The sequence below is a fragment of the Amblyomma mixtum genome, chromosome 1, assembly GCF_055824585.1.
Source record: "Amblyomma mixtum isolate Tamu chromosome 1, ASM5582458v1, whole genome shotgun sequence".
NCBI lineage: Eukaryota > Metazoa > Arthropoda > Arachnida > Ixodida > Ixodidae > Amblyomma > Amblyomma mixtum.
The window spans coordinates 150,433,592-150,454,826 of NC_143012.1; the positions used below are offsets into that span (position 1 = coordinate 150,433,592).

The following is a 21,235-nucleotide window of genomic DNA, read 5'->3' on the forward strand; positions in this document are numbered from 1 at the left end:
CGCGCAGGTAAGCCATCTCCGCGATCGAAGTGAGCGGACAGGGCCGCTAGGCCAAGGGCGACTTGCAGGGGTACGCAGCTGGTTATCTTTATATCTAACGCTCTGCTAAATGGGACTTCTTTATTCGCGAACAATAGCGCCATCCGTTTCGCAAAGGGATGTCCTGGCTGTTCGATATAAACAAGAATTAGATGTGTCGGGATTCCATTTATCGAGTGCCTACTGCTCCGATACCTACGACGTGATTTCCTAAGATTCTCAAAAATTTTTGAGATGTGTAACCAACTAGCCCGCCAGTTCGTCCTGAGAAAATTCCTAAGATTCGCCGGAGAAATGATGCCAACTCACGCGTAGTATCAAAACATGATATTTCCTGTTTGCCTGGAAATATGTATTTTTTTTCAGAATGCTAAGCTTCGAGAAAATGCGAAACCATGCCCAAACCGCAGTGAGCGTACATGAATACAACAAACGAGTGTGAGACCGTACCATGTTTGCAAAGTGCTGCTTTTAATAGCGGGAAATTCCTTCTCCGCAAAAAAACATTTGTAGATTTGCATGGTATGAAAAAGTAATTTTATGACAAGAACATCAGGGTTGGCAAAACTCAATGGCGTCTGTCGGCGGTGGGCGAACGGCTGATTTAATACAAATTACTTTCGGGATTGTTCTTTCGTTTATTTGCGAAGATGCAACCGAAGAACGTCAGATCTCAGGCAGCCGCCGCCCAACCGCCTTTGGAATGATCTTCAATCGATCACTGATCGCACTGGGACTTAGCGGCGACCTCTTTGAAATGTTCCCGTGAGCTCCGTCAGCAGTGGATATTCCAAGAATTTGGCGCCGTAACTTGCAGCTTGCAAACGGGATGAACGTTTGGCGAGAGTCTTAGCGACGAAATGGCAATGGTATGGAGCGTACCGAAACTGCCGATGGCGACGCACATTGCTGATGTAAACACGGTACGGAAAGCTGAACGCTATGCGCGTCTCAGCGCAAAGCGTAGCGAGGCAAGGAAGCCTTTTAGCAGTCAGCCACAGAGGTGATGCAAACAAGGTAGATCTTCGAGTAGCCTGCCGAGATTCTTCAGCACAGTCTTTAATGGGGCTGCACGAGCGACGCAACACCAAAGCCACGAATCATGATAGTGGTATGAGTCGTCATTAGGAAAAGAAAAAAAGACGTCGCGAATCGTCCCGAAGCACATTTGATGAAAAAATCGTAGACCGACTGAACGGGCCGGCCTCCACGTGGCTTTAACGGTAACGGCCGGAGCAGTTCTGTTTAAAACCTTTGACACGCTATGTGCGCAGTTGTGTACGAACTGACAGAGTTTTCGCAGAGATGACTGCACGTTGCAGTAACCTGTTTTTTTTTTTTATCAGATGAATTTAATATGCATCCTGTCCCATCAAACGCATTTTTTGTCATATAGCGAATGGAGTAAATAACATTTAACAAGATTGCGGGAAGAAATTTATTTATTTGTTTATTTATTTGTACATACTATCAGCCCTGCTGGACTAAGATAGGAGTGGGTACGACATCACGTTTCATGACATCACGACATCACGTTTCATCACGTTTCATGTCATCACGACAAATGTTTCATGAAATACCCTTGTTTATATTGATTTTAAAGCATGGCTTTGATGAGATCGCTACTAGCGAGACATGGTTTTAATCTCATCATTGCTTCCGCGATTTGAGTCTCAGTCTACTTTTCGAGAAAAACAAAGAGGGTGGTTGCATTCTTACGCATGTTGGTCCGCTAATCTGTATAAAACAATACTTGAATAACCTGTAGTTAATGAGTACATTTAGCAGTATTATGACGTACTTGTACATCGGAACCCTTCTGGATCGGTTCTCGTGTTTTTTCAGTTTACAGAACACCTGACAAAATTTAGCATTCATGAGGATTACTAATCATGCTTATGGGAGATATTGATATAAATGTCTCTCCTAGAAACTCAGCTTCCTTGCGCTTCCAAAATTGTTTGAATCCTATGCATGTGGGTAAAAACGGCTCGCATGCAATCAAAAGCATTCAGGGCTGAAACTGAAACCACTAATGGCCTCTGTGTTACAAGAAACTCCGTCCGGCCCCGTACTATAAGGTATGAGCATCGTCTCCCAATATTTTCAGTGCTCGCATGAAAGCTGCCACAAACCACGTCTCAGTTGTTACTGTTGTTATTTGCAAAAAAATACACCTTGTCAGTTCACTCCCATCGCTCATGTACAGTATGACCTCGATAGAGGTAGTGAACTGGATTAAAACTTTGGGCGTATTGTTTAGAAGCTCATAATCCTAAAATGACTGCGTTAATCACATCGCATCAAATTTTGCCTCGTATACTGGCACATTATCCCACCTAAAGCTATAGTATCCGTTCTTCTGAAAATGTTAATTTGTAACTCATTAATCACTGCACAACTTTGCTGAGGCGAAATCATATGTGGTACGACAAGGCGAATAAACAAAGTGCAAATATATACGTTTTAAAAAAGGGCTATGAGGATGACATTCAATAATTTGTTAGGGAAGTTCTTTTACCCTCTTTTTCACTTGGAATTGTTTGAACTACCTTAGCTTTACGACCTCTGACTATTCCTCTTATACAATAACTGTAGTGTAGTGAAGGTAAAAGTCTCCAACACACACACATATTCCATACAAATTCCATACATTCAACACATCGACAATGAAGAAGGGTTGATTTGAGACCAAGGTTTAATCATTGTAAGCAACAATTTGTTCATACAATGGAAACGTTGATCAACAAATTACCAAGTGCGATCTTTATTTTATTTATTTATTTATTTATTTATTTAGGGCATACTGCAGGCCCAGTGAAGGGCCCTGGCAGGAGGGACACAATAAACACAATACAAAAACACAAAACAAAAGTACAAGGCAAGTAAAAAAATCAATAAATGGCCTGTTCAATGGCATCAATGTCAACTGTTGATTATAGTGGTAACTGATTCCACTCGGTAATGGTGCGGGGAAAAAAGAATATTTGAATATGTTAGTTCTGGCAAAGTAAGGTTTTAACGATTCAGTGTGCCTGTTTCTGGTTGACCTGGACGTTATCCGTTGGAGATACAAATCGGGAGCCATTGACAGTTTGTTATTTTCCAGTAGAAAGAGAAATCTTAAACGTAGTATTCTACGCCGAGTTTCAAGGGACTGTATATTATGTTGAAGCAACAGAGCAGATGGTGAGTCAGTGGTGCGATATTTAGAATATATAAACCGAACTGCTTTGCGCTGAATTCTTTCAAAATCATTAATGTTAGTCTTTGTGTGAGGATCCCAAACAGTGCATGCATACTCAAGTTTTGGTCTAATCATGGTGTAATATGCCAATTGCTTAACGTTAGGGGGAGCTTTTTTAACTTGTGCCTAAGAAAACATAGATTGCGAAACGAAGAAGAGCATACGGTTTCAATATGTTTATTCCAACTAAGATTATTCGTTAGTGTTACTCCTAGGTACTTGTATTCTTTGACTTCTGAAAGGTGCCGAGTGGGAAGATTATATGAAAAGGAATGACTGTTTCTTTTATTAGTGATCCGCATAAATACTGTCTTGTCAGCGTTTAGTTCCATCCCCCATTTAACGCACCATCTGTAGGTTATGATTAAGTAAAATCTGGTCGCCTTGAACTTTAACTTCATTAAACAAAACACAATCGCAAGCAAACAACCTAAGAACAGGATGAGAGATGATGTCGGTAATGTCATTAATATAGATAAGAAACAGTAATGGCCCGAGGACACCGCCTTGCGGGACACCAGAAGTGACTGGAAGTTTGTTAGAACAATGACCATCGATACTAGCATATTGAAATTGGTTAGATAAATAAGGCGCAACCCAATTAACAATAAAAGAAGGAAGACCTATAGTTTGAAGTTTATGGATAAGTTTATTGTGCGGAACTAAATCAAAAGCTTTCTTAAAATCTATAAATATGACATATATTTGGCCGGAATTGTCCAGAACTTGAGCGAAATTGTGAATTACGAAATTGTGAATCCTGTGTGCACTCCTCCTCGTCTGCTAAACAATCACTTATCAGAATATCGCATCCATGAAAATTGGAACGCCGCGGCCGCATCCTATTGGGTCCGCATCCGAGCGCCATAACCACTGCGCCAACGCGGATATATATATTGTAACGTGGTGTCTGTTACGATGTACTGGGGCAACGGGAACGGCGTCAGCAACAGTCTGGTATCAGGTCGGCGAAGCACACACAAGCGTAGCGCTGGCAAAACTCGCGAGAACACTGCCACCTAGTTTTCTTCTTTTCAGATCATCGGATGAATCTTCTTCGTTATCCTTACAATCGCTCTAGGGAGAAGACGAGCCATCCTGGCGACTTAGGGTGATGGCAAAACGGCAGGGTCGTAGTATGGCTTGAGGAGCTGGACATGAACGGTATCCCGTCCGTGCCGGCGGAGATCAGGAGACGGCGGGAAGGGTTCCACCACATGATTAACCGGAGATGTGCACTCCAGTACATGGTATAGACCATGGTACTTGGCTAGAAATTTTGAGGAGAGACCGGGAGTTCCTGAAGGGATCCAGGGCCACACAAGTGCGCCAGGAGAGTAGTTCGGTGAGGTTTGGTCTTGGTCGAGACGGGAGCGCTGGTGATACTGGGTGTCGGTCGTGAGTGAGCGGGCGATTTGGCGGCAGGTTTCGGCGTGTTGCGGGGCTTCGGAAACCGGCCGATATTCGGATTCATCAGGGTAGTAAGGGGCAATTGTGTCTATAGTAGCAGCGGGTTGGCGGCCGTAAAGTAGGACGAAAGGAGAGAAGGCGGTAGTGAACTGCGTAGCGGTATTGTACGCATAAGTGACGTACGGAAGGACGGGATCCCAATTCGTGCGGTCAGAAGCGATGTACTTGGACAGCATCTTCTTCTTTATCCTTGCAATATATGTATTACATAACATTTATTGTATAATATATACACTCCTGTTACATTTATTAACAGTCTGTGGTCGTGCACGTTCCGCCAAGAACGTGTTTCACACGTGTTTTTGCAGTATTCAATGCCGGCGCAAAGGCTGACGTTGGCAACTGCAAGCCAGTCTCTCTCCTTTGATCGCCTCAAAAATCTATCCAAAAAACACCGCTTAAGGCTGCGTCTGTCTTAGGTTCGATTGTCCTCATTCCTTGTCAACACGGCTTTATTCTTGCCCACTCGACTAATAAAACCTCTCATGTTCTATGACGCAAGCTGCCCTTGCCGTCCTGAGTAGGAGCCAGGCTGATGCTGTATGAGTAACGCTTTTGATGTAGTGCACAAACTGTTGTTGATTTCGAAACTTCTCTCTGACATCAATCGCTTCGGCTGTGGCGAACATACGTAGCTACGTCCAAAACTGATACTGCAATGTAAGCTTTAAAGCTGAGACATCTTTCAGGTACAAAACAGCCAGCGGTGTGCCTCCGGGTTCTGTATTGGGCCCTTTCTTTTTTGTAAGCATTGTTGCTACTATGGCACAGAATTCATGGCCCTTGCAGTATGCCTAAGACATAAAAGGAGGTGCCCACAATTGAGGACTGCATCGCTCACCGGGCAGATATTTCATTATCCCATTGGTGGTACCTCAATAACGATCGGATTTTCAAACCGGAGTTAACGGAGTGGTCTCCTACAGGCGCAAAACTAAGCAACTCTTGCATCAGATCGGAACCGCAACTCTGCCGACGGTTGCTGGAACGCGTGATTTTGCTGCCCTTTTTATTCTTCCCTGATGTTTTCTTCCCCTTTCTCGCATTTACTCGGCGTGCACTTCGGCACCTAGGTGCACTTTGCCGCTTTTCCACAGAATTCCGGCGTTCGTTTCGTTCCTAAAGCGGTATAAATCTCCCTGCCGACCTCGCCACGAATACGGTCCAACTGTTTGCCACAGAATGTGCAACTCTAAGAATGAGCGGACTGAAAGGGCTCAAAATAATATCTTGTTGCTCTGCAAGCAGCGTTTCCTCAAAATGAAGGCCGACACGAGTGCTGACACGTCTTTCCTGGCAAGTCTTCTCACTCAGTGGTGTCGGTGTTTGCTGGCTGATCTTTTTCAAACTTGCAAAAGGTGATATCCGCGAACCGGAAGAAATCGCTGGACTCCTTCTTTCTTTATTTCATTCTTTCCTGCTTTCTTCCTTTCTTCCTTCTTTTGGTTCCCTCTTTCCCTTTTCCTTCCTTTTTTCTTTCTCTCTTTCTTTCCTTCTCTCTTCATTTCCTTCTTTCCTTCCTTCTTTCTTTCTTTCCTTATTCCTTTCTTTCCGTCTTTCTTTCCTTCTTGCTTTCTTTCTTTCAGTCTTCCTTTCTTCTTTTTTACTTTCTTTGTTCTCTTTCTTTCTGTACTTCTTTCTTTTTCTTTCCTTCTTCCTTTCTTTCCTTCTTCTTTTCTTCCTTTCTTTCTTCCTTTCTTTCCTTCTTTCTTTCATTCTTTCCTTCTTTCTTCCTTTCTTTTTTTCTGTCTTTCTTTCTTCCTTTCTTTCTTCCTTCCTTCCTTCCTTCCTGCCTTCCTTCCTTCCTTCCTTCCTTTCTTTCTTTCTTTCCTTCTTCCTTTATTTCTTCCTTTCTTTCATTCTTCCTTTCTTCGTTCCTTTCTTTCCTTCTTTCCTTCTTTCTTTCTTTATTCCTTTCTTTCTTTCCTTCTTTCTTTCTTTTTCTTTCTTCTTTTATCCGCTCTTTCTTTTTTCTCTACTCTTCTTTTTTCCTTCATTCCTTCCTTCTTTCTTTCTTCGTATCTTTCTTGCCTTCTTTCTATCTTTCTTTTTTCCTTTCTTTCTCTTCTTCTTTCTTTCCTCATTTCTTTGATTCTTTCTTTCTATCATTCTTTCTTTAGTTATCTCCTTCGTTCCTTCTTTCTCTCTCCCTCTCTTTCTTTCCTTCTTCCTTTCATTTTCTTTCTTCCTTCCTTCTTCCTTTCTCTCTTTCTTCCTTCCTTGTTCCTTTTTTCTTCCCACCTTTCTTTCGTTCTTTCTGTCTTCCTTTCTTTCCTTCTTTCTGTCTTTCTTGCTTCTTTCCTTCCTTCCTTCCTTCCTTCCTTCCTTCCTGCCTTCCTCCTTTCTTTCTTTTCGTTTCTTGTGTCCTCCGTTTATTTCTATATTTTTATGTGTTAGGTCTTTTCATATCGCGCTGCTTTCGCCGTTTTCATGTTTTCGCTTTTTCGTTAACTTTCGGTTTGCTACCATGCAGCAGCAAACCGTAGAAGTAAAAAGTTATCTCTCCTTAATCCTTAATATCAATCCTAATGTTATTGCATGCATTAAAAAATTCCATCTAACTACACTCAGTCCGTCTTTGTAAATGAACACACTTCCAGCTTCCTTCCTGTAACATCTGGCGTCCCTCAAGGTTCCGTGCTAGGTCCCCTTTTGTTTTTAATATACATAAAAGATTTGCCCTCGCATGTGTCCTGCAAAATTCGCATATTTGCTGACAACTGTGTTCTTTATGGAACAGTTAATCACACTTTTGATCAATTATCTTTCCTAAACAACCTTAACAAGATTCAAGGTTGGTGTAAAATTTGGCTAATGGAGCTGAACCGTCACAAATGCAACGTACTCTCTTTTCAACGCCGCCGTAACCCGCTCGAGCCCTTCTATCATATCGACACCGTTCCCGTGCTGCCAGTACAATCATGAAAATAATTAGGCGTAACCTTTTGCGCTGACCTCTCCTGGAAAACGCATATAACTAACATCATTTCTTCAGCTAACAAATCCCCTGGTTTTCGAAAACGTCATCTTCGCGATGCACCCATGCATGTTAAGTTATTAGCTTACGAAGCACTTGTGAAATCGAAATTAAAATACGCATCACCTATTTGGCACCCACACCAAGCTCATCTGACCAACGCATTAGATGTTCTGCAAAACCACGCCGTTAGATTTATTCATTCTTCATACCATTACAGTACCAGTGTTACGTATCTGAAATCGCTTTCAGGCATGCAGCCACTCGAGCTGCGCATCCGCACAGGCAGTCTTTTATTATTTCACAAGTTATTTTACACGAATCTACGACCTGCACCCTACATGGTCCCTCCGGCACGCATATCTCACCGCACTCTCCATCAACTCCAGATCAGCCGTCCACGTGCACGCACAGTCACCTTCGCAGCTTCATTTTTTTCACGCACCGCCGCGGACTGGAATGGCCTTCCCGCTGACATTGCAACAATAACCTGTCCCGCAAACTTCGCGCGTACAGCATACAGCTATTTGTCATCATCACAACGCATGATTACTTTCTGTCTCACCGAACGTTGTACCCACCCCTTATGTAATGCCCCTGGAAGGGGCTTATTAAGGAAATAAAATTGATTGATTGATAGATTGATTGATGCCTTTGTCTGAAGCGGAGGCCATGATGACAGGTATTCGTTTTCTATAACCTTGACTGTTGCGCTACATGTCCCGATTATTGTTCTCATGGTGAAATCGATTGTAGATTTTTTGTGTTGCGTAAGGTTCGTTCATTCATTCATTCATTCATTCATTCATTCATTCATTCATTCATTCATTCATTCATTCATTCATTCATTCATTCATTCATTCATTCATTCATTCATTCATTAAGTCCTCAAAGGCCCCATTTAAGGGGTATTACATGAGGGGTGGGCGGGGAGTACGGCAGTTATGACAAAAAAAAATGATTTTCGATGGCAGTCTTGAATTGTTGATGATCTTCAAGGGAAGCGATATGGCCGGGAAGGTCGTTCCAGTCCAGGGCAGTACGGAGGAAAAATGAGTTTTGGAACGTTGTGGTATGGGCGCGCTGGGGGTAGACTGCTTTGGGATGGCTGTGACGGGATAAAGGATGGGCTGGGCGGATGAGTGCATTGTTCGGTGGCAAGCTGTAAAAAAATGTATGATAAAGAGAAAGGCGAGCTAGTTCACGACGGGATGCTAGGGTACGAAGTTCAAGTCGAGATTTTAGTCCAGTTACACTAGCGCGATATGAGTACTCTGAAAGAATGAATCGCGAAGCGCGATTTTGAATAGATTCCAGTAAATTCGACAGGTTGGTTTGGTGAGGATCGAATATAGAACTAGCGTACTCTAGTTTAGGTCGGACAAGTGATATATAGGCAATTAGTTTGACGGAAGAGGGTGCTAAGGAAAAGTTACGCCGTAAGTAGCCAATGACGCGATTGGCTGAGTTCGCTATATTAGTAACATAACTGTGCCAGGATAGGTCACTGGAGATATGGACACTTAGGTACTTAATATTGTCGGTTTGAATTATGGGCCAACCGTAAAGGAGGTAGTTGGGAGGTGAGTAGTTACGTCGGCGGTGAAAAGAGACTAAAAAGGTTTTATTGACATTTAGTTTCATGAGCCAGGTATCGCACCACTCTTGCACTTTAAGGAGGTCGTTCTGTAGGTCGGCAACATCTGATTGGTTATTTATGGAGCGGTAAATCACACAATCGTAGGCAAACAGGCGTATGTTAGATGGCATGTTATTTGGCAGGTCATTAATATAAATTAGGAAAAGAAGGGGGCCTAAAACAGTACCTTGGGGAACACCCGACCGGACATGGGAGAGAGCAGATGAATGGGAATTGGCGACAACAAACTGGAGACGATTGGTTAGAAAACTGCTGATCCAGGTGAGCACAGAAGGGTCTAAATTAAGGCACTACAGTTTGAGTAGCAGGTGACGATGCGATACTTTGCCGAAAGCTTTCTCGAAATCTAAAGAAAAATGCGTCAGTGGGTGTATTAAGGTCAAGGATGGTGTGAATATCATGAAGGAAAAGAGCAAGCTGTGATTCACAAGAGTGACCTTGACGGAAGCCATGCTGATTGGGGTGGAAAAAGTTGACCGATGAAAGGAAAGATGCAACCTGGGAATAAATAATATGCTCCATGATTTTTGAACAAACACTTGTGATAGATATTGGTCTGTAGTTGGTGGGGCATGAACGGTTACCTTTTTTAAAGACAGGAACGACCTTCCCAATCCTCCAGTCAGCAGGAATGGTACCACTAGTTAGCGATTGCTGAAATATGAGTGAAAACAAAACTACTGACTTGTTTAGTATTTTTAAGCACTTTGGCATTAATGCCATCTGTTCCCACGGCGGATGAATTTTTTAGTTTGTCAATTACATTAGAGATACCGAACGGGTCGAAGGTTATGGGATACATTTGAGGATGAGCATAATTCGGGGGTGAAGGGAGGTGCACAAGTGTCTCATTGGTGAAGACAGCGCAAAATGCATCGTTTAGTACACCAGCAACTTCGTGTTCAGGAACATTGCAGTCGCCGTTATGGAACAAAGAAATACTGGTTGAAACTGAAGGATTGATTGTTTTCCAGAACTGTTTTGGGTCGTTACGCAGCATAGAGGGCAGAATGTTGTTGAAAAAGTTGTGTTTGGCGGTATATAAAGATTTCTTGTACTCGCTGGCGGCCCGAAAATACTTATCCCATGTAGCGTCGTTGTTAGAATGCTTTGCAATGCGAAAGAGCCTTTTTTTCTTGTTATTCAACCGGTTTAGTACAGAATTGAACCATGACAACTGCGCACGCTCTGTTATTGTGATAGTGGGGATGTACTTTGCGATTAGACGGAGCATTTCGGTTTTAAAAAGTTGCCAGTTAGTATCAACAGGACGCTCTTGATAACTGGCCGCGAAGGTGTCACAAAAAGATGCCAACTCTGTATTTATATCTGTATAATCACCTTTACCATAAAGAGTCAGTTTTTTCTTGTTTCTTTTTTTGCTTCTGAGTGAACTGCACTGGAAAGAGCCACAGATTACAGCGTGATCGCTCGGGGACGGGAGAAAGAAAAGCGAAGAAAAAATATCGGCGTGTGTTGTTAAAATGAGGTCCAGGATATTAGAGGAGTGGTCTGTAATGCGTGTAGGTTTTGTGACCAGCTGTGATAGACCGAAAGTCAGGCACGTGTTCATGAATTCACATTCGTTGTTGCACTTTGACAAGGTGGAAGCGGGTTAGTCCAGTTTATCGAGGGATAATTGAAGTCACCAAAAAGAACGACGGGGGTGTTATGATACATGGTTGTTATAGCTTGCAATGATTCGTAAAATGAAGGTTAGAAAGAGTCGTCGTTAGTTGGGGGTCAATAGCAAACACCAATTAGGAAGCGCGGAAAGGTAGCATTGCAAAATATCCAGATTATTTTTAAAGGGGTCGAGATATTAACGAGCGTGCAGCGCAGCGATCGGTTAGCGGCGATTAGAACACCGCCACCGCGCGCATTGCCGGGTCTATCTTCGCGAAAGATATCAAAGTGAGGGAGTGAAGGCAATATTTCGAGATCAGTTATTGATGGATTTAGCCAAGTTTCTGTAAGTAGTACTAAGTCACTCGAAGAAGAAGAAATGAGGCTGCAAATTTCATCACGTTTCGGTATAACACTGCGGATATTAGTGTACAAGAATTTCACCGGGGAATAATTGACTTTGGTGATTTCACGTCGAATTTGCACTTCACGCTAGAATTTTTCGACAAAGTTTTGTGCGGCGTGATCATAAATGTATGTTTTGTTGTTTGCGATAAGCTTGTCATTTCTTAATTTGATTTTAAGGTTACGTTCCTTCGCAAACTGAAAAAGCTTTTTCCGCGCAAGACGAGCTTCAGGCGAGAAGTCTTCACTGACGCTATAATCTGTTCCCTTAAAAATTTTGCACAAAAAAAGCACAAGGTCTTTGTCTTTGTAGTGCTCAAACTTAACGATGATCGGCCGCATTTTTCCTTGTGTGTAAGTACCCAGTCTATGGGCACGTGCAATATCTCGTGGCTGAATGTTGACATCAAGAAACTGATGACAGTGGCCAATGATCAACTTTTCGGATTCAGACCAGGATTCGGTTGGGCCGTCCGTCAAACCAAAAAACACGAAGTTGTCGCGACGAGACCTATTTTCAGCATCCACAACGCGGGCAGTCAGAGCAGATACCTGAGCCAAGCACTGATTTGTTGCCGATTGAACTTCGCTCAGGTTGGACTGCAAGGCTGTAAGTGACATAAACTCGGACTCAATTTTTCCTAGCCTGTTACTCAGGTCCTCGAACGTTTTGTCGTGGTCAGATAGCTTTTCGTTAATTGATTTAAGCTCGCCGAGTATGGTTGACTGCCCGCATTGTAGATCCTGTAACATCTTGACCAGTTCAGGAGATGAGATAGCGTCAACACTATCAAGAGGCCCGGGGTTCGTCTCTATATCTCTTGCTAACAACAACAAGTTCAGCAACATCCGTCTACAGTCATATGCAATTTTGCGCCAACAGCGTGGGCTTGGCAACACAACAATACCCCTACAGCTAGATTTCGTAGCAAAAAGGCAATGCCGGTTGGTTACCTGCAACATGAGGACGAAATGTCGGTAAGCTGGAGCCATCACTGTGACGCCGAGCCCACTGAAAGGCGCTTCCGGGTGAACTGGCTTTATATCCTGATCGGCTGTGATGCTTGTCGATCGATAACGGTGAGGCAATCGGGTTTCCAGATATGGGGATGATTGTTGGTCAGGCTGGGTTGGTCGTGACGAGCTGCCCCGCAGTGCGCCGTAATCCGCCAGCACCAAGAACTTAAGGGGCCTTTTTGGCACTGTAAATAAAAAATGGATGCATTATTATTATTATTAGAGCAGAATGATAATGATAATGGCAATGATATAACAATGATAATGGCAATGATAATGGCAATATAATAATACAATTAATAATATAACAATACAGAGCTGCATTGGCAAAGGATCATAATGAAGTAATCCCAGCGTTTTTAACAAGGCAAGTAAAGGCTAGGCTGTTATGTAGGTTCCAACCGCCTGTGGCGTTTTTTGCCAGGTAAGAAAAAGTGTCAGTGTTTAAATTTGTGCGCTTAAAATTTATCTGCACCTCTTTTAAAGCTTGCCGACTGCTTAGAAGGTGTAGGAATAAGGAAGGTCCTCTATCTGCGTGAGAATGCGAAATCAGTGCACGCTTCCCAGACGCTTCTCATTAGGAGGATCGGCAGATTATAGTAATACGGGTGCTACCAACACCTACTCGACTCCGTAAGAAACGTCAGTGTGCCCTAGCCTGTCCATTCGCACTCTTTCATCATAGCTGTACGCACAGCAGGAAGGTTATGCAGGAAGCCGAGGTCGCAATACCTGCTTTCAAGGGCACTAGGCGTGCGTTATCTATAGCTCATCGGAAAAGTGGGAGTGTATTCGCTCTGCCCAGGCTTACACAGTGTTAAACACGCTTCCGAAGAGTCCCTCGCTAGGGTTGATGCGTCAAGTGAAATGGGCTTTCCCAGTAAATCGTCCCACTCTCTCCACTCCAAGGATGGAGGCGGAGGACGCGTCGGCACGTGTGCGGACAGGCGCTATATAAACAGAACCGCGTGTCTCCACAGAACACAAGCCTCTGTGTGCATCCAGCGTCCGTCCAGCAGTAACCGGTGAGCACGCGGTCTTGTAGACCCTGTAAGCATTACTGTGTAGGCTGCTTTGCATGACTCTGGTTTTTGCGCTGGCGAGCATAGTGTGTTAAAATAGTGTTGTCTCTTGCTTGCTCTGCATCAGGTAGGCAATGGTTTGTGTTAAAGAATATATCAAGCAGTACGAGAAACTATCCTTTGAAGGTTCGTGACACGGATTTATTCATAGAGTGAGGGGCTGTAACTCTAACGTACTTCTGGAGACAAAATCTTCAGAACGCATTCAAAGCGATCGAGTATGATCTCCTAATTTGGCTACTACAAGTGGCAGCACGCTACTTCAACTTTGACATCCACAAGTAAGGGGTTGTGGGGGGGGGGGGGGGGGGAGAGATCACTGCCTGATCGAATTTCTGTCGTCTTGATAGCAAACGAATCCTGGAGGATTATGCTCCCGATTGTATCTGGTGGAGTGAAATGTTCCGAAAGGCTGCATAGACATGACAATCCAATGTGCAGATGACTCTGTACAAGGCTAAGCAAAATATTTTACGTCGGCTGGAGCTGAAATGGGAAAAACATGAACGTGTTGTAGTAGCGCGTTTCGTCATACGACAGTACCATACTAGATACAATGCAACCTAATGATCGCCGGCTTGACAACCGCAAATTCCTAGTTGCGGCTTTCATCATATCACTCTATATTATAAAAGAGTTTCATTCGAAACTGCAACGAAAACATTATAGCTCTATATGCAAGACCGTACACTCAACCGAATAATTAGAGTGTGAATTAGCCTGCAGGAGTGATTTTTGCGGCCAAACGTCAAAGGGGTCATTGACAAGAATGTAGATCTTGCATGAGTTATCAGACGCACCGCATGCCCAACTACCCTGGACAACCCACTTAGTGGCTTATGTGTGCCCCCAGTAGCGAAAATTAAGGAACTCATAAAAAATATTTTCATATGTCATGAAAGGTAAACTAAAAGGATGCGATGAGATAGCGGGTGAAGATGTTCATACTGTTATGCCTACTGCTAGTGCAGGCGCTGGAAAATCTCACTTGCAAATTGTGCCCTGCGCTCACTTCAACTAGTTTTGATCTCCACAAGCAAAAATTTAGTCTACAACAAGAGTTAGAAGTTCCTGCTGTAATTTTTTATACTAAGCGCCTTGGAACACAGGGCGGCAACCGCGCAGACTAGGAGCGTTTTCGTAACGATATGGGTTTATAGGGGCTCTCTCCTGCTTTTCAGTTCATGCGAATTTTCCACTCATTGAGACTGTCAGCTGATGTACAACATGCGTGTTCCTCTTTGCCCAGGAAATCCAATCATGATTGCCGTCAGCAGCAAGTCCTTCCTGGTCGCCCTCTTGGTGCTGGCCGCCCTGTGCAGCCTGGCAACCGCCCAGTATGGCTTCGGCCGCGGATTCGGAGGCTACGGTCGCGGTTTCGGTGGATACGGCCGCGGATTCGGAGGCTACGGCCGTGGCTTCGGTGGATACGGACGGGGATTCGGAGGCTACGGCGGATATGGCCGAGGATTCTACGGTTGAACTTGAGCTTTTGGAACATCCCTCAAAGCCTGCCACTACCCTGGCGAATCTTCTACTGCGGCGACATCTTTCATCACGTGATTCTTCAAAATAAATATTTATTCTCGCTTACTAAACTTGTCTTGTGCTCCAGTGTCCCTGCAATGTGCTTTACGCTTGTAAATTGGCAGTGCTCTGTCGTTGCAAAATGAAAGGAGACATCAGTGCTATCTTCCCGAAATGATTTCGCACTTCTTACTGCAAGCTTACGAAGGGAGAAATATACACTTCAAAACGGATATATCAAATTTTACTGCGATCGTGCAATAGTAAAATATATCGATCTTTCGATCGATAAAACGATCATAGGCAGAGTTTTCTGTGACGTAGGAACATTAAATGATTTCATCCAACCCAGTGCCGTGCTTTTTGCAGTGGACTGTCGCCCAGACGCTTCCTGGCAGCGCACGCTTACTGGACATTCCTAGACGTAAACTGGTTGCCATCGAAGCCTTATTGGACTTTGGTGCTGACCACTGTTTTAAAATGCTCAGTCTTGTTACCAGTAAGTCATCAATTAGATGTTCTCGTCTAAATGAAGGGTCAGTTCACTGTCCCAATGCCTTCGGCAATGAAGCGATCGTTGCATGCCAGCCGAGGCCCACCGTCGGCGTTAGCTAGGTTGGCTTCGACACGAGACAGTGATGTGGCTGCAAAGGAGAACAAGGGACCGAAGGGCAACCTCAAGCCCACCCGACGTTCGCCTTGTGAAGGTCTTTCACAGGTATAGCACTTCTTGTAGGCTGACGCATCTTCGCGATCGAAGCGAGCGAACAGCGCCGCTGAACGAAACTTCTATAATCGCAAAATATTGCGCCATCCATTTCGCTAACGGATGTCCTAACTGTTCGATATAAACAAGAATTTGATGTTTCCAGTTTCCATACATCGACTGCCTACTGCTCCGGCGCCTACGACGTGAATTTCTAAGATTCGCCTGAGAAATGATGCCAACTCACGCGTAGTATCAAAGCATGACATTTCCTGAGTTCCTGAAAAAAATGATTTGTTTTGAGAATGTTACGCTTCGAGAAATAGAGAAACCATGCCAAAACCGCAGTGAGCGTACATGAATACAACAAACGAGTATGTGAACGTACCATGTCTGCACAGTGCTGCTTTTATTAGAGGGAAATTACTTTTGCGCAAAACAAAACTTGTAGATGTAGTGAACTGGCAGCATTTTGGCATAGATGACCTCAAGTTGCAGTGATCTGTTTGCTTCTTTTTTTCGCGAGGGAATTTCATATGTTTGTTTTCTAATAAAATGCATTTGTTTTTGTCATATAGCGAACGCAGTCTATACCATTACACAAGATTGCGAGAAGAAATAATATTCATGAAATACCCTTGTTTCTGTTGGCTTTAGAGCATGGCTTTGATGTGATCGCTACTAGCGAGACATGCTTTTAATCTCATCATTGCTTCCTGCATTTGAGTCTCAGTCTACATTTCTAGAGAAACAAAGAGGGTGGTTGCATTCTTACGCATGTACGTCCACTAATATGTATAAAATATTACCTGAATAATCTGTAGATAATGAGTACATTTAGCATTTCTCTTAGCAGTATTATGACGTACGTGTACATCGGAACCCTATTTTGATCGGTACTCGTGTTTTTTTCAGTTTGCAGAACACTAAATAGAATTTAGCGTTCATGCAGATTGCAAATCGTGCTTATGGCAGATATGGATACAAATTCCTCTCCTAAAAACTCAGCTTCCTTGCACTTCCAAAAAATGTTTGAATCCTATGAAAGTGGGCACAAACGGCTCGCATTCAATCAAAAGCATTCCGGCTGAAACTGAACCATGACTGACCGCTGCTTTACAAGGAAATCCGTCTGCACCGTACTATGACCTATAAGCAATCATCTATCTATATTTTCTGTGCTCCTATGAAAAGCGCCACATACCACGCCTCAGTTGTTGTTGTTATTTGCGAAAAATACACCTTGTCAATTCACTCACATCCCTCATGTACAGTATGACCTCGATAGAGGTAGTAAACTGGTTTAAATCGTTGGGCGTATTAATACAAGCATATTCTCCAATAATGACCACGTTAATCACATCGCAACAAATATTGCCTCTCTTTTAGCGCATTATCCAAGCTAAAGCTGTAGCACCCCTCCTTCTGAAATTGTTAGTTCATAACTCATTAACCACAGCACAACTTCATTACGGCGTAATAATCTGAGGTAGAACAAGGCGAATAAACAAAACGAAATATATATTTTGCACAAAAGAGCCATAAGGATGACTTTCAATAATTTTTAGAGAACTAGTTCTACCCTCCTTTTCATGAGGTCTTGTGGCAACTACCTTCCCTATACGACCTGAGACTATTGCTGTTATACAAAAACTGTAGTCTAGTGACGGTAACAGTCTCCAACAATCAAACACACACGTCCACACATGCAAACACACGCGCGCACACGCACGCACACGCACGCACACGTACGCACACGCACGCACACGCACAAACACACGCGCACGCACGCACGCACACACACATACAGAGAGACACACATACACACACAACATACACAGATGCACGCACACACATACATACACACAGACACACACGTGCACGCGAACACACACACATAGACACACGCGCGAGCGCGAGCGCGCGCACACACACAAACACACACACGCACGCCACACACTCCCACAGACACACACATGCACCCACGCACGCGTCCCGGCGGCGCAGTATGTTATATAGAATACAAAACATTTATGATATAATACGTTCACTCCTGCTCTTACGTCCATATTTAAAAATTCAGGGAGCACTTTGGATCTCTAAAGTGCCGCAAGGCGAAAGCTTTTCCTGGCGCACTGTTTCATTATTATTTTTTTCATATTTCAGTGTTTTATTTAATGTTTTATTTTATGTTTCTTTTCTTTCTTTTCGTTTTTCCTTTTTATTTCTATTTTTTCTATTTCTATTATTTTATTTATGAAACCCGTGCATTCACTAGATGCGCCTTTATTCATTCTCAAATCTTGAACATTCGTGGAGGAGTGGTAGCGTCTTCGCTTCAAATGCCAAAATCCCTGCTTCGATTCCCAGCCTCGACGCAGTTTCTTCAAAGTAGTGACGTCAAACCGCAGACACATTTGCTAACATTCCTTGGTCACGACAGTATGAGGCATTAAAGGCTTTCGCCTGAATAACTGTCTGCGTTCGTGTACGTTTCGTTAAGCACGTGCCTCTCTTGTTTTTGCTGTATTCAAGGGAGGCGCAAAGGCTGACTCTGGTAACTACAAGCAAATCTATCTCCTTTGTTCGCCTAAAAAAACATATAGCTAAGGTTTCCCTAACAATGTCCTCGCCCCCCATCAACACGGCATCAACCCGACAGCTACGAAGCTCTAGAGCTACAGCTACAGAGCTACAGAGCTACAGAGCTACGAAGCTACAGAGCTCCTGGCCCACCTAAAGGAAAAGGGACTGCATGCGACATGCACCCTGCGCTGAAACAGGACAGCTAAATGCCCGTTGCCTGAAAAGAGCTGAGAAAAGAAGGCAGGGGCTCGTTCGACTACAAAGTCGCTAGAGAGCATGGCATCATCGTTTGTGAGTGGTACGATAACAGGCTTGTAATGGTGGCCTCAAATGTGCATGGTGTCAACCCTCTTGTAAAAGTGAGGCGGTTTGACCGAAAACAAAAAAAAAAAACACGTTGAGGTCGAAAGCCCTGCACTAATCGCAAGGTACAATGAAAATATGGGCGGCGTCGACAAGTGCGACATGCTGCTTTCTATGTACCGGACCCACCTCAAGACAAAAAAATGGTACAAAAGAGTAATTTTTCACCTGACCGATTTGGCTGTCGTAAACGCATGGCTGCTATACCACTGTGTTGCAGCAGAGTGCAAGATGCAGCTAAGCCACTTCAAGTTATCGGTGGCGATAGCGCTGATCAAGGCAGGATCAAGGACCACGGTTGATGAAACTGATTTTTCTAATGCACTAGCATGCTCAGCCGCAGCGAAACGAAGGCCGCCTGTGAAAGCAAGCTCGGTGTCCGCAGACGTGCGGTACGACAGCGTAAGCCACTTCCCCCGACAGCAAACTTGTGCAGCACAAAGGTGCAAAATGAATGGCTGCAAGCGGAAGACAACATACCTATGCGGGAAGTGCAAAGTGTTCTTGTGCATTGACGGCAAAAGTGACTGTTTTTTTTTATTTCATAATGAAGAGTACAGTGCCCTTCTGTTATTGGAAGAACTTTGCCTGGTAGAAAAAGCAAACATGAGCATTTTTACTTTCCCCTACCGGAGCTGGTATTCATGTTGTCCACTGTAGTGGACATTCTGTATCTTCCAAAATAAACATTTGAAAGAGATAAAAAAAATTTTCCCGCTTTTTCTTGATGCAGAAAGACACGAAACAAGAAAAAAATCACAGTTCGCGCACGCAATTATTCCGCATGCAACAAAGGGTTAACGGTCACGCTAATATCACGCCAAACACCCATATCGCCTGCTCGCCTTAAGAAAACTGGCCAAAAAGGTTATCTCCCTATCAAGCAAGGCCACAGATGGTGATGCCACACAGGAATCTGAGTCTTTCTTGATTAGGTAAGCCTCCACCATATCCCTGCATACTGCACTATGGGCAGAAGATACTTATATATAGGCCTCTTCATGTGAATAAAAATTCAGTTGATAGTCTGCGCCCGTGTCGTGCCTTCTCGTTCTGTGTCTTAGTTTTTTTGCGCAGTTTCTCTTATCTAAAGAAAGACATGAGCGCTGACATCTCTGTCAGCGCTCGTGTCTGCCAATTCTGGAAAAAAGCCTTTTTAAGCGGGAAACCGTGGATCCCCGCAATTTATTCATGCAATGTAACATTTCACTGTAACAAACAATATATCCGCATGCCAACCATTGGCTGCTCTGAACTTTTTCTATTAAAGTTTTAATATCGTCAAAAGCGCACAATTGGTTTTCTATGACATTCTTAAAGATTCGATGCGATCGATGCAAAACAATTCAAACCAATGATTTTACTACGTATAAGTAGAATGGACCATTAGCTCGAAAAATTCCATAACAGGACAATTTTGGATTTTCAAAATTTTTGGCCCAGAATATTGGGCATGCTTCTTTCTGTCTTTATTTAGTTCTTACTTTCTCACTTTCTTTCTCACTTTCCTGTCTGTCCTTGTTTTTCTCTTTCCTTTTTTGTTTCTTTTCGTTTCTTTGCGCTGCTTAAGTGTACGTCTGTGTGTTTTAGGTATTTTCATATTGTGCTGTTTTCACCGTTTTCATGTTTTCACTTTATCGTTACCATTCGATTTGCTGCCACGTCTTTGCCTGAAGCAGAAGATTTGATAACAGGTTTTCTTTGCTATCGCCTTCACTGCTGCATTACTTCTAATTACTGTTCTCTGTGTGAAAAAGATATTAGATTTTTTGTGGTGCGTAAGGTTTACCGGGCACCAAGATATTATGGTTTCTACTGATCGCCACAAAGTAACCATTGATTTATTATTGTTATTATAAAGGTAAAATAATGTTTGTTTGTTTTGGGGGGTTTAACGTCCCAAAGCAACTCAGGCTATGAGAGACGCCGTAGTGAAAGGCTACGGAAATTTCGACCACCTGGGGTGCTTTAACGTGCACTGACATCGCACAGTACACGGGCCTATATAATTTTGCCTCCATCGAAATTCGACCGCCGCTGCAGGGATCGAGCCCGCGTCTTTCGGGTCAGCAGCTGAGCACCATAACCACTGAGCCACCGTGGCGGCTCCGTATATTAATGATAATGACCATATAATAATACCATTATTATTATAATAATGAAGAGATTTATTGACAAAGAATCATAATGAAATATTCACAGCCCTTTTAACCAGGTAAGTAAAAGCAGGGCTGCCATCTTACTTCCGAATCGCCTGTGACGTTTTTTGCAAGGTAAGAAAAAGTGTCAGTATTTAAATTTGTGCGCTTAACGTTTATTTGCACCTCTTTGAAAGCTTGCCGACCGCTTCGAAGCTGCAGGAATCATATGGGTCCTCTATCTGCATGAGAATGCGAAAACAATGAACGCTTCCCAGACGCTTCTCATTAGGAGGATTGCCAGAGCATAGTAAAACGGCTGCTACCAACGCCTAGAAAGATACGTAAGAAACGTCCCTGTGCCCTCACCCGTCCCTTCGCACTCTTTCAAC

General features: G+C 43.5%; 1 protein-coding gene across 2 annotated transcripts; it reads left to right on the forward strand.

Moving 5' to 3' along the window:
- The first annotated feature begins 13,435 nt into the window (after window positions 1-13,435).
- On the forward strand, window positions 13,436-15,397 carry LOC149367954 (uncharacterized). 2 transcript variants are annotated; one of them, XM_089568292.1, is made up of 2 exons: window positions 13,436-13,466; window positions 14,773-15,397. In XM_089568292.1, the coding sequence occupies exon 2, from the start codon at window positions 14,784-14,786 to the stop codon at window positions 15,003-15,005; it is 222 nt and encodes a 73-aa protein (XP_089424418.1). In that variant the 5' UTR covers window positions 13,436-13,466; window positions 14,773-14,783; the 3' UTR covers window positions 15,006-15,397. The 2 variants fall into 2 exon arrangements, with proteins under 2 accessions (XP_089424418.1, XP_089424424.1); XM_089568298.1 differs by having other exon boundaries at window positions 13,442-13,491.
- Window positions 15,398-21,235: the final 5,838 nt, after the last annotated feature.

What these genes read in the sequence shown, in the direction of transcription:
- LOC149367954 (XM_089568292.1), top strand. Translation starts at nt 14,784, where the DNA reads ATGATTGCCGTCAGCAGCAAGTCCTTCCTGGTCGCCCTCTTGGTGCTG.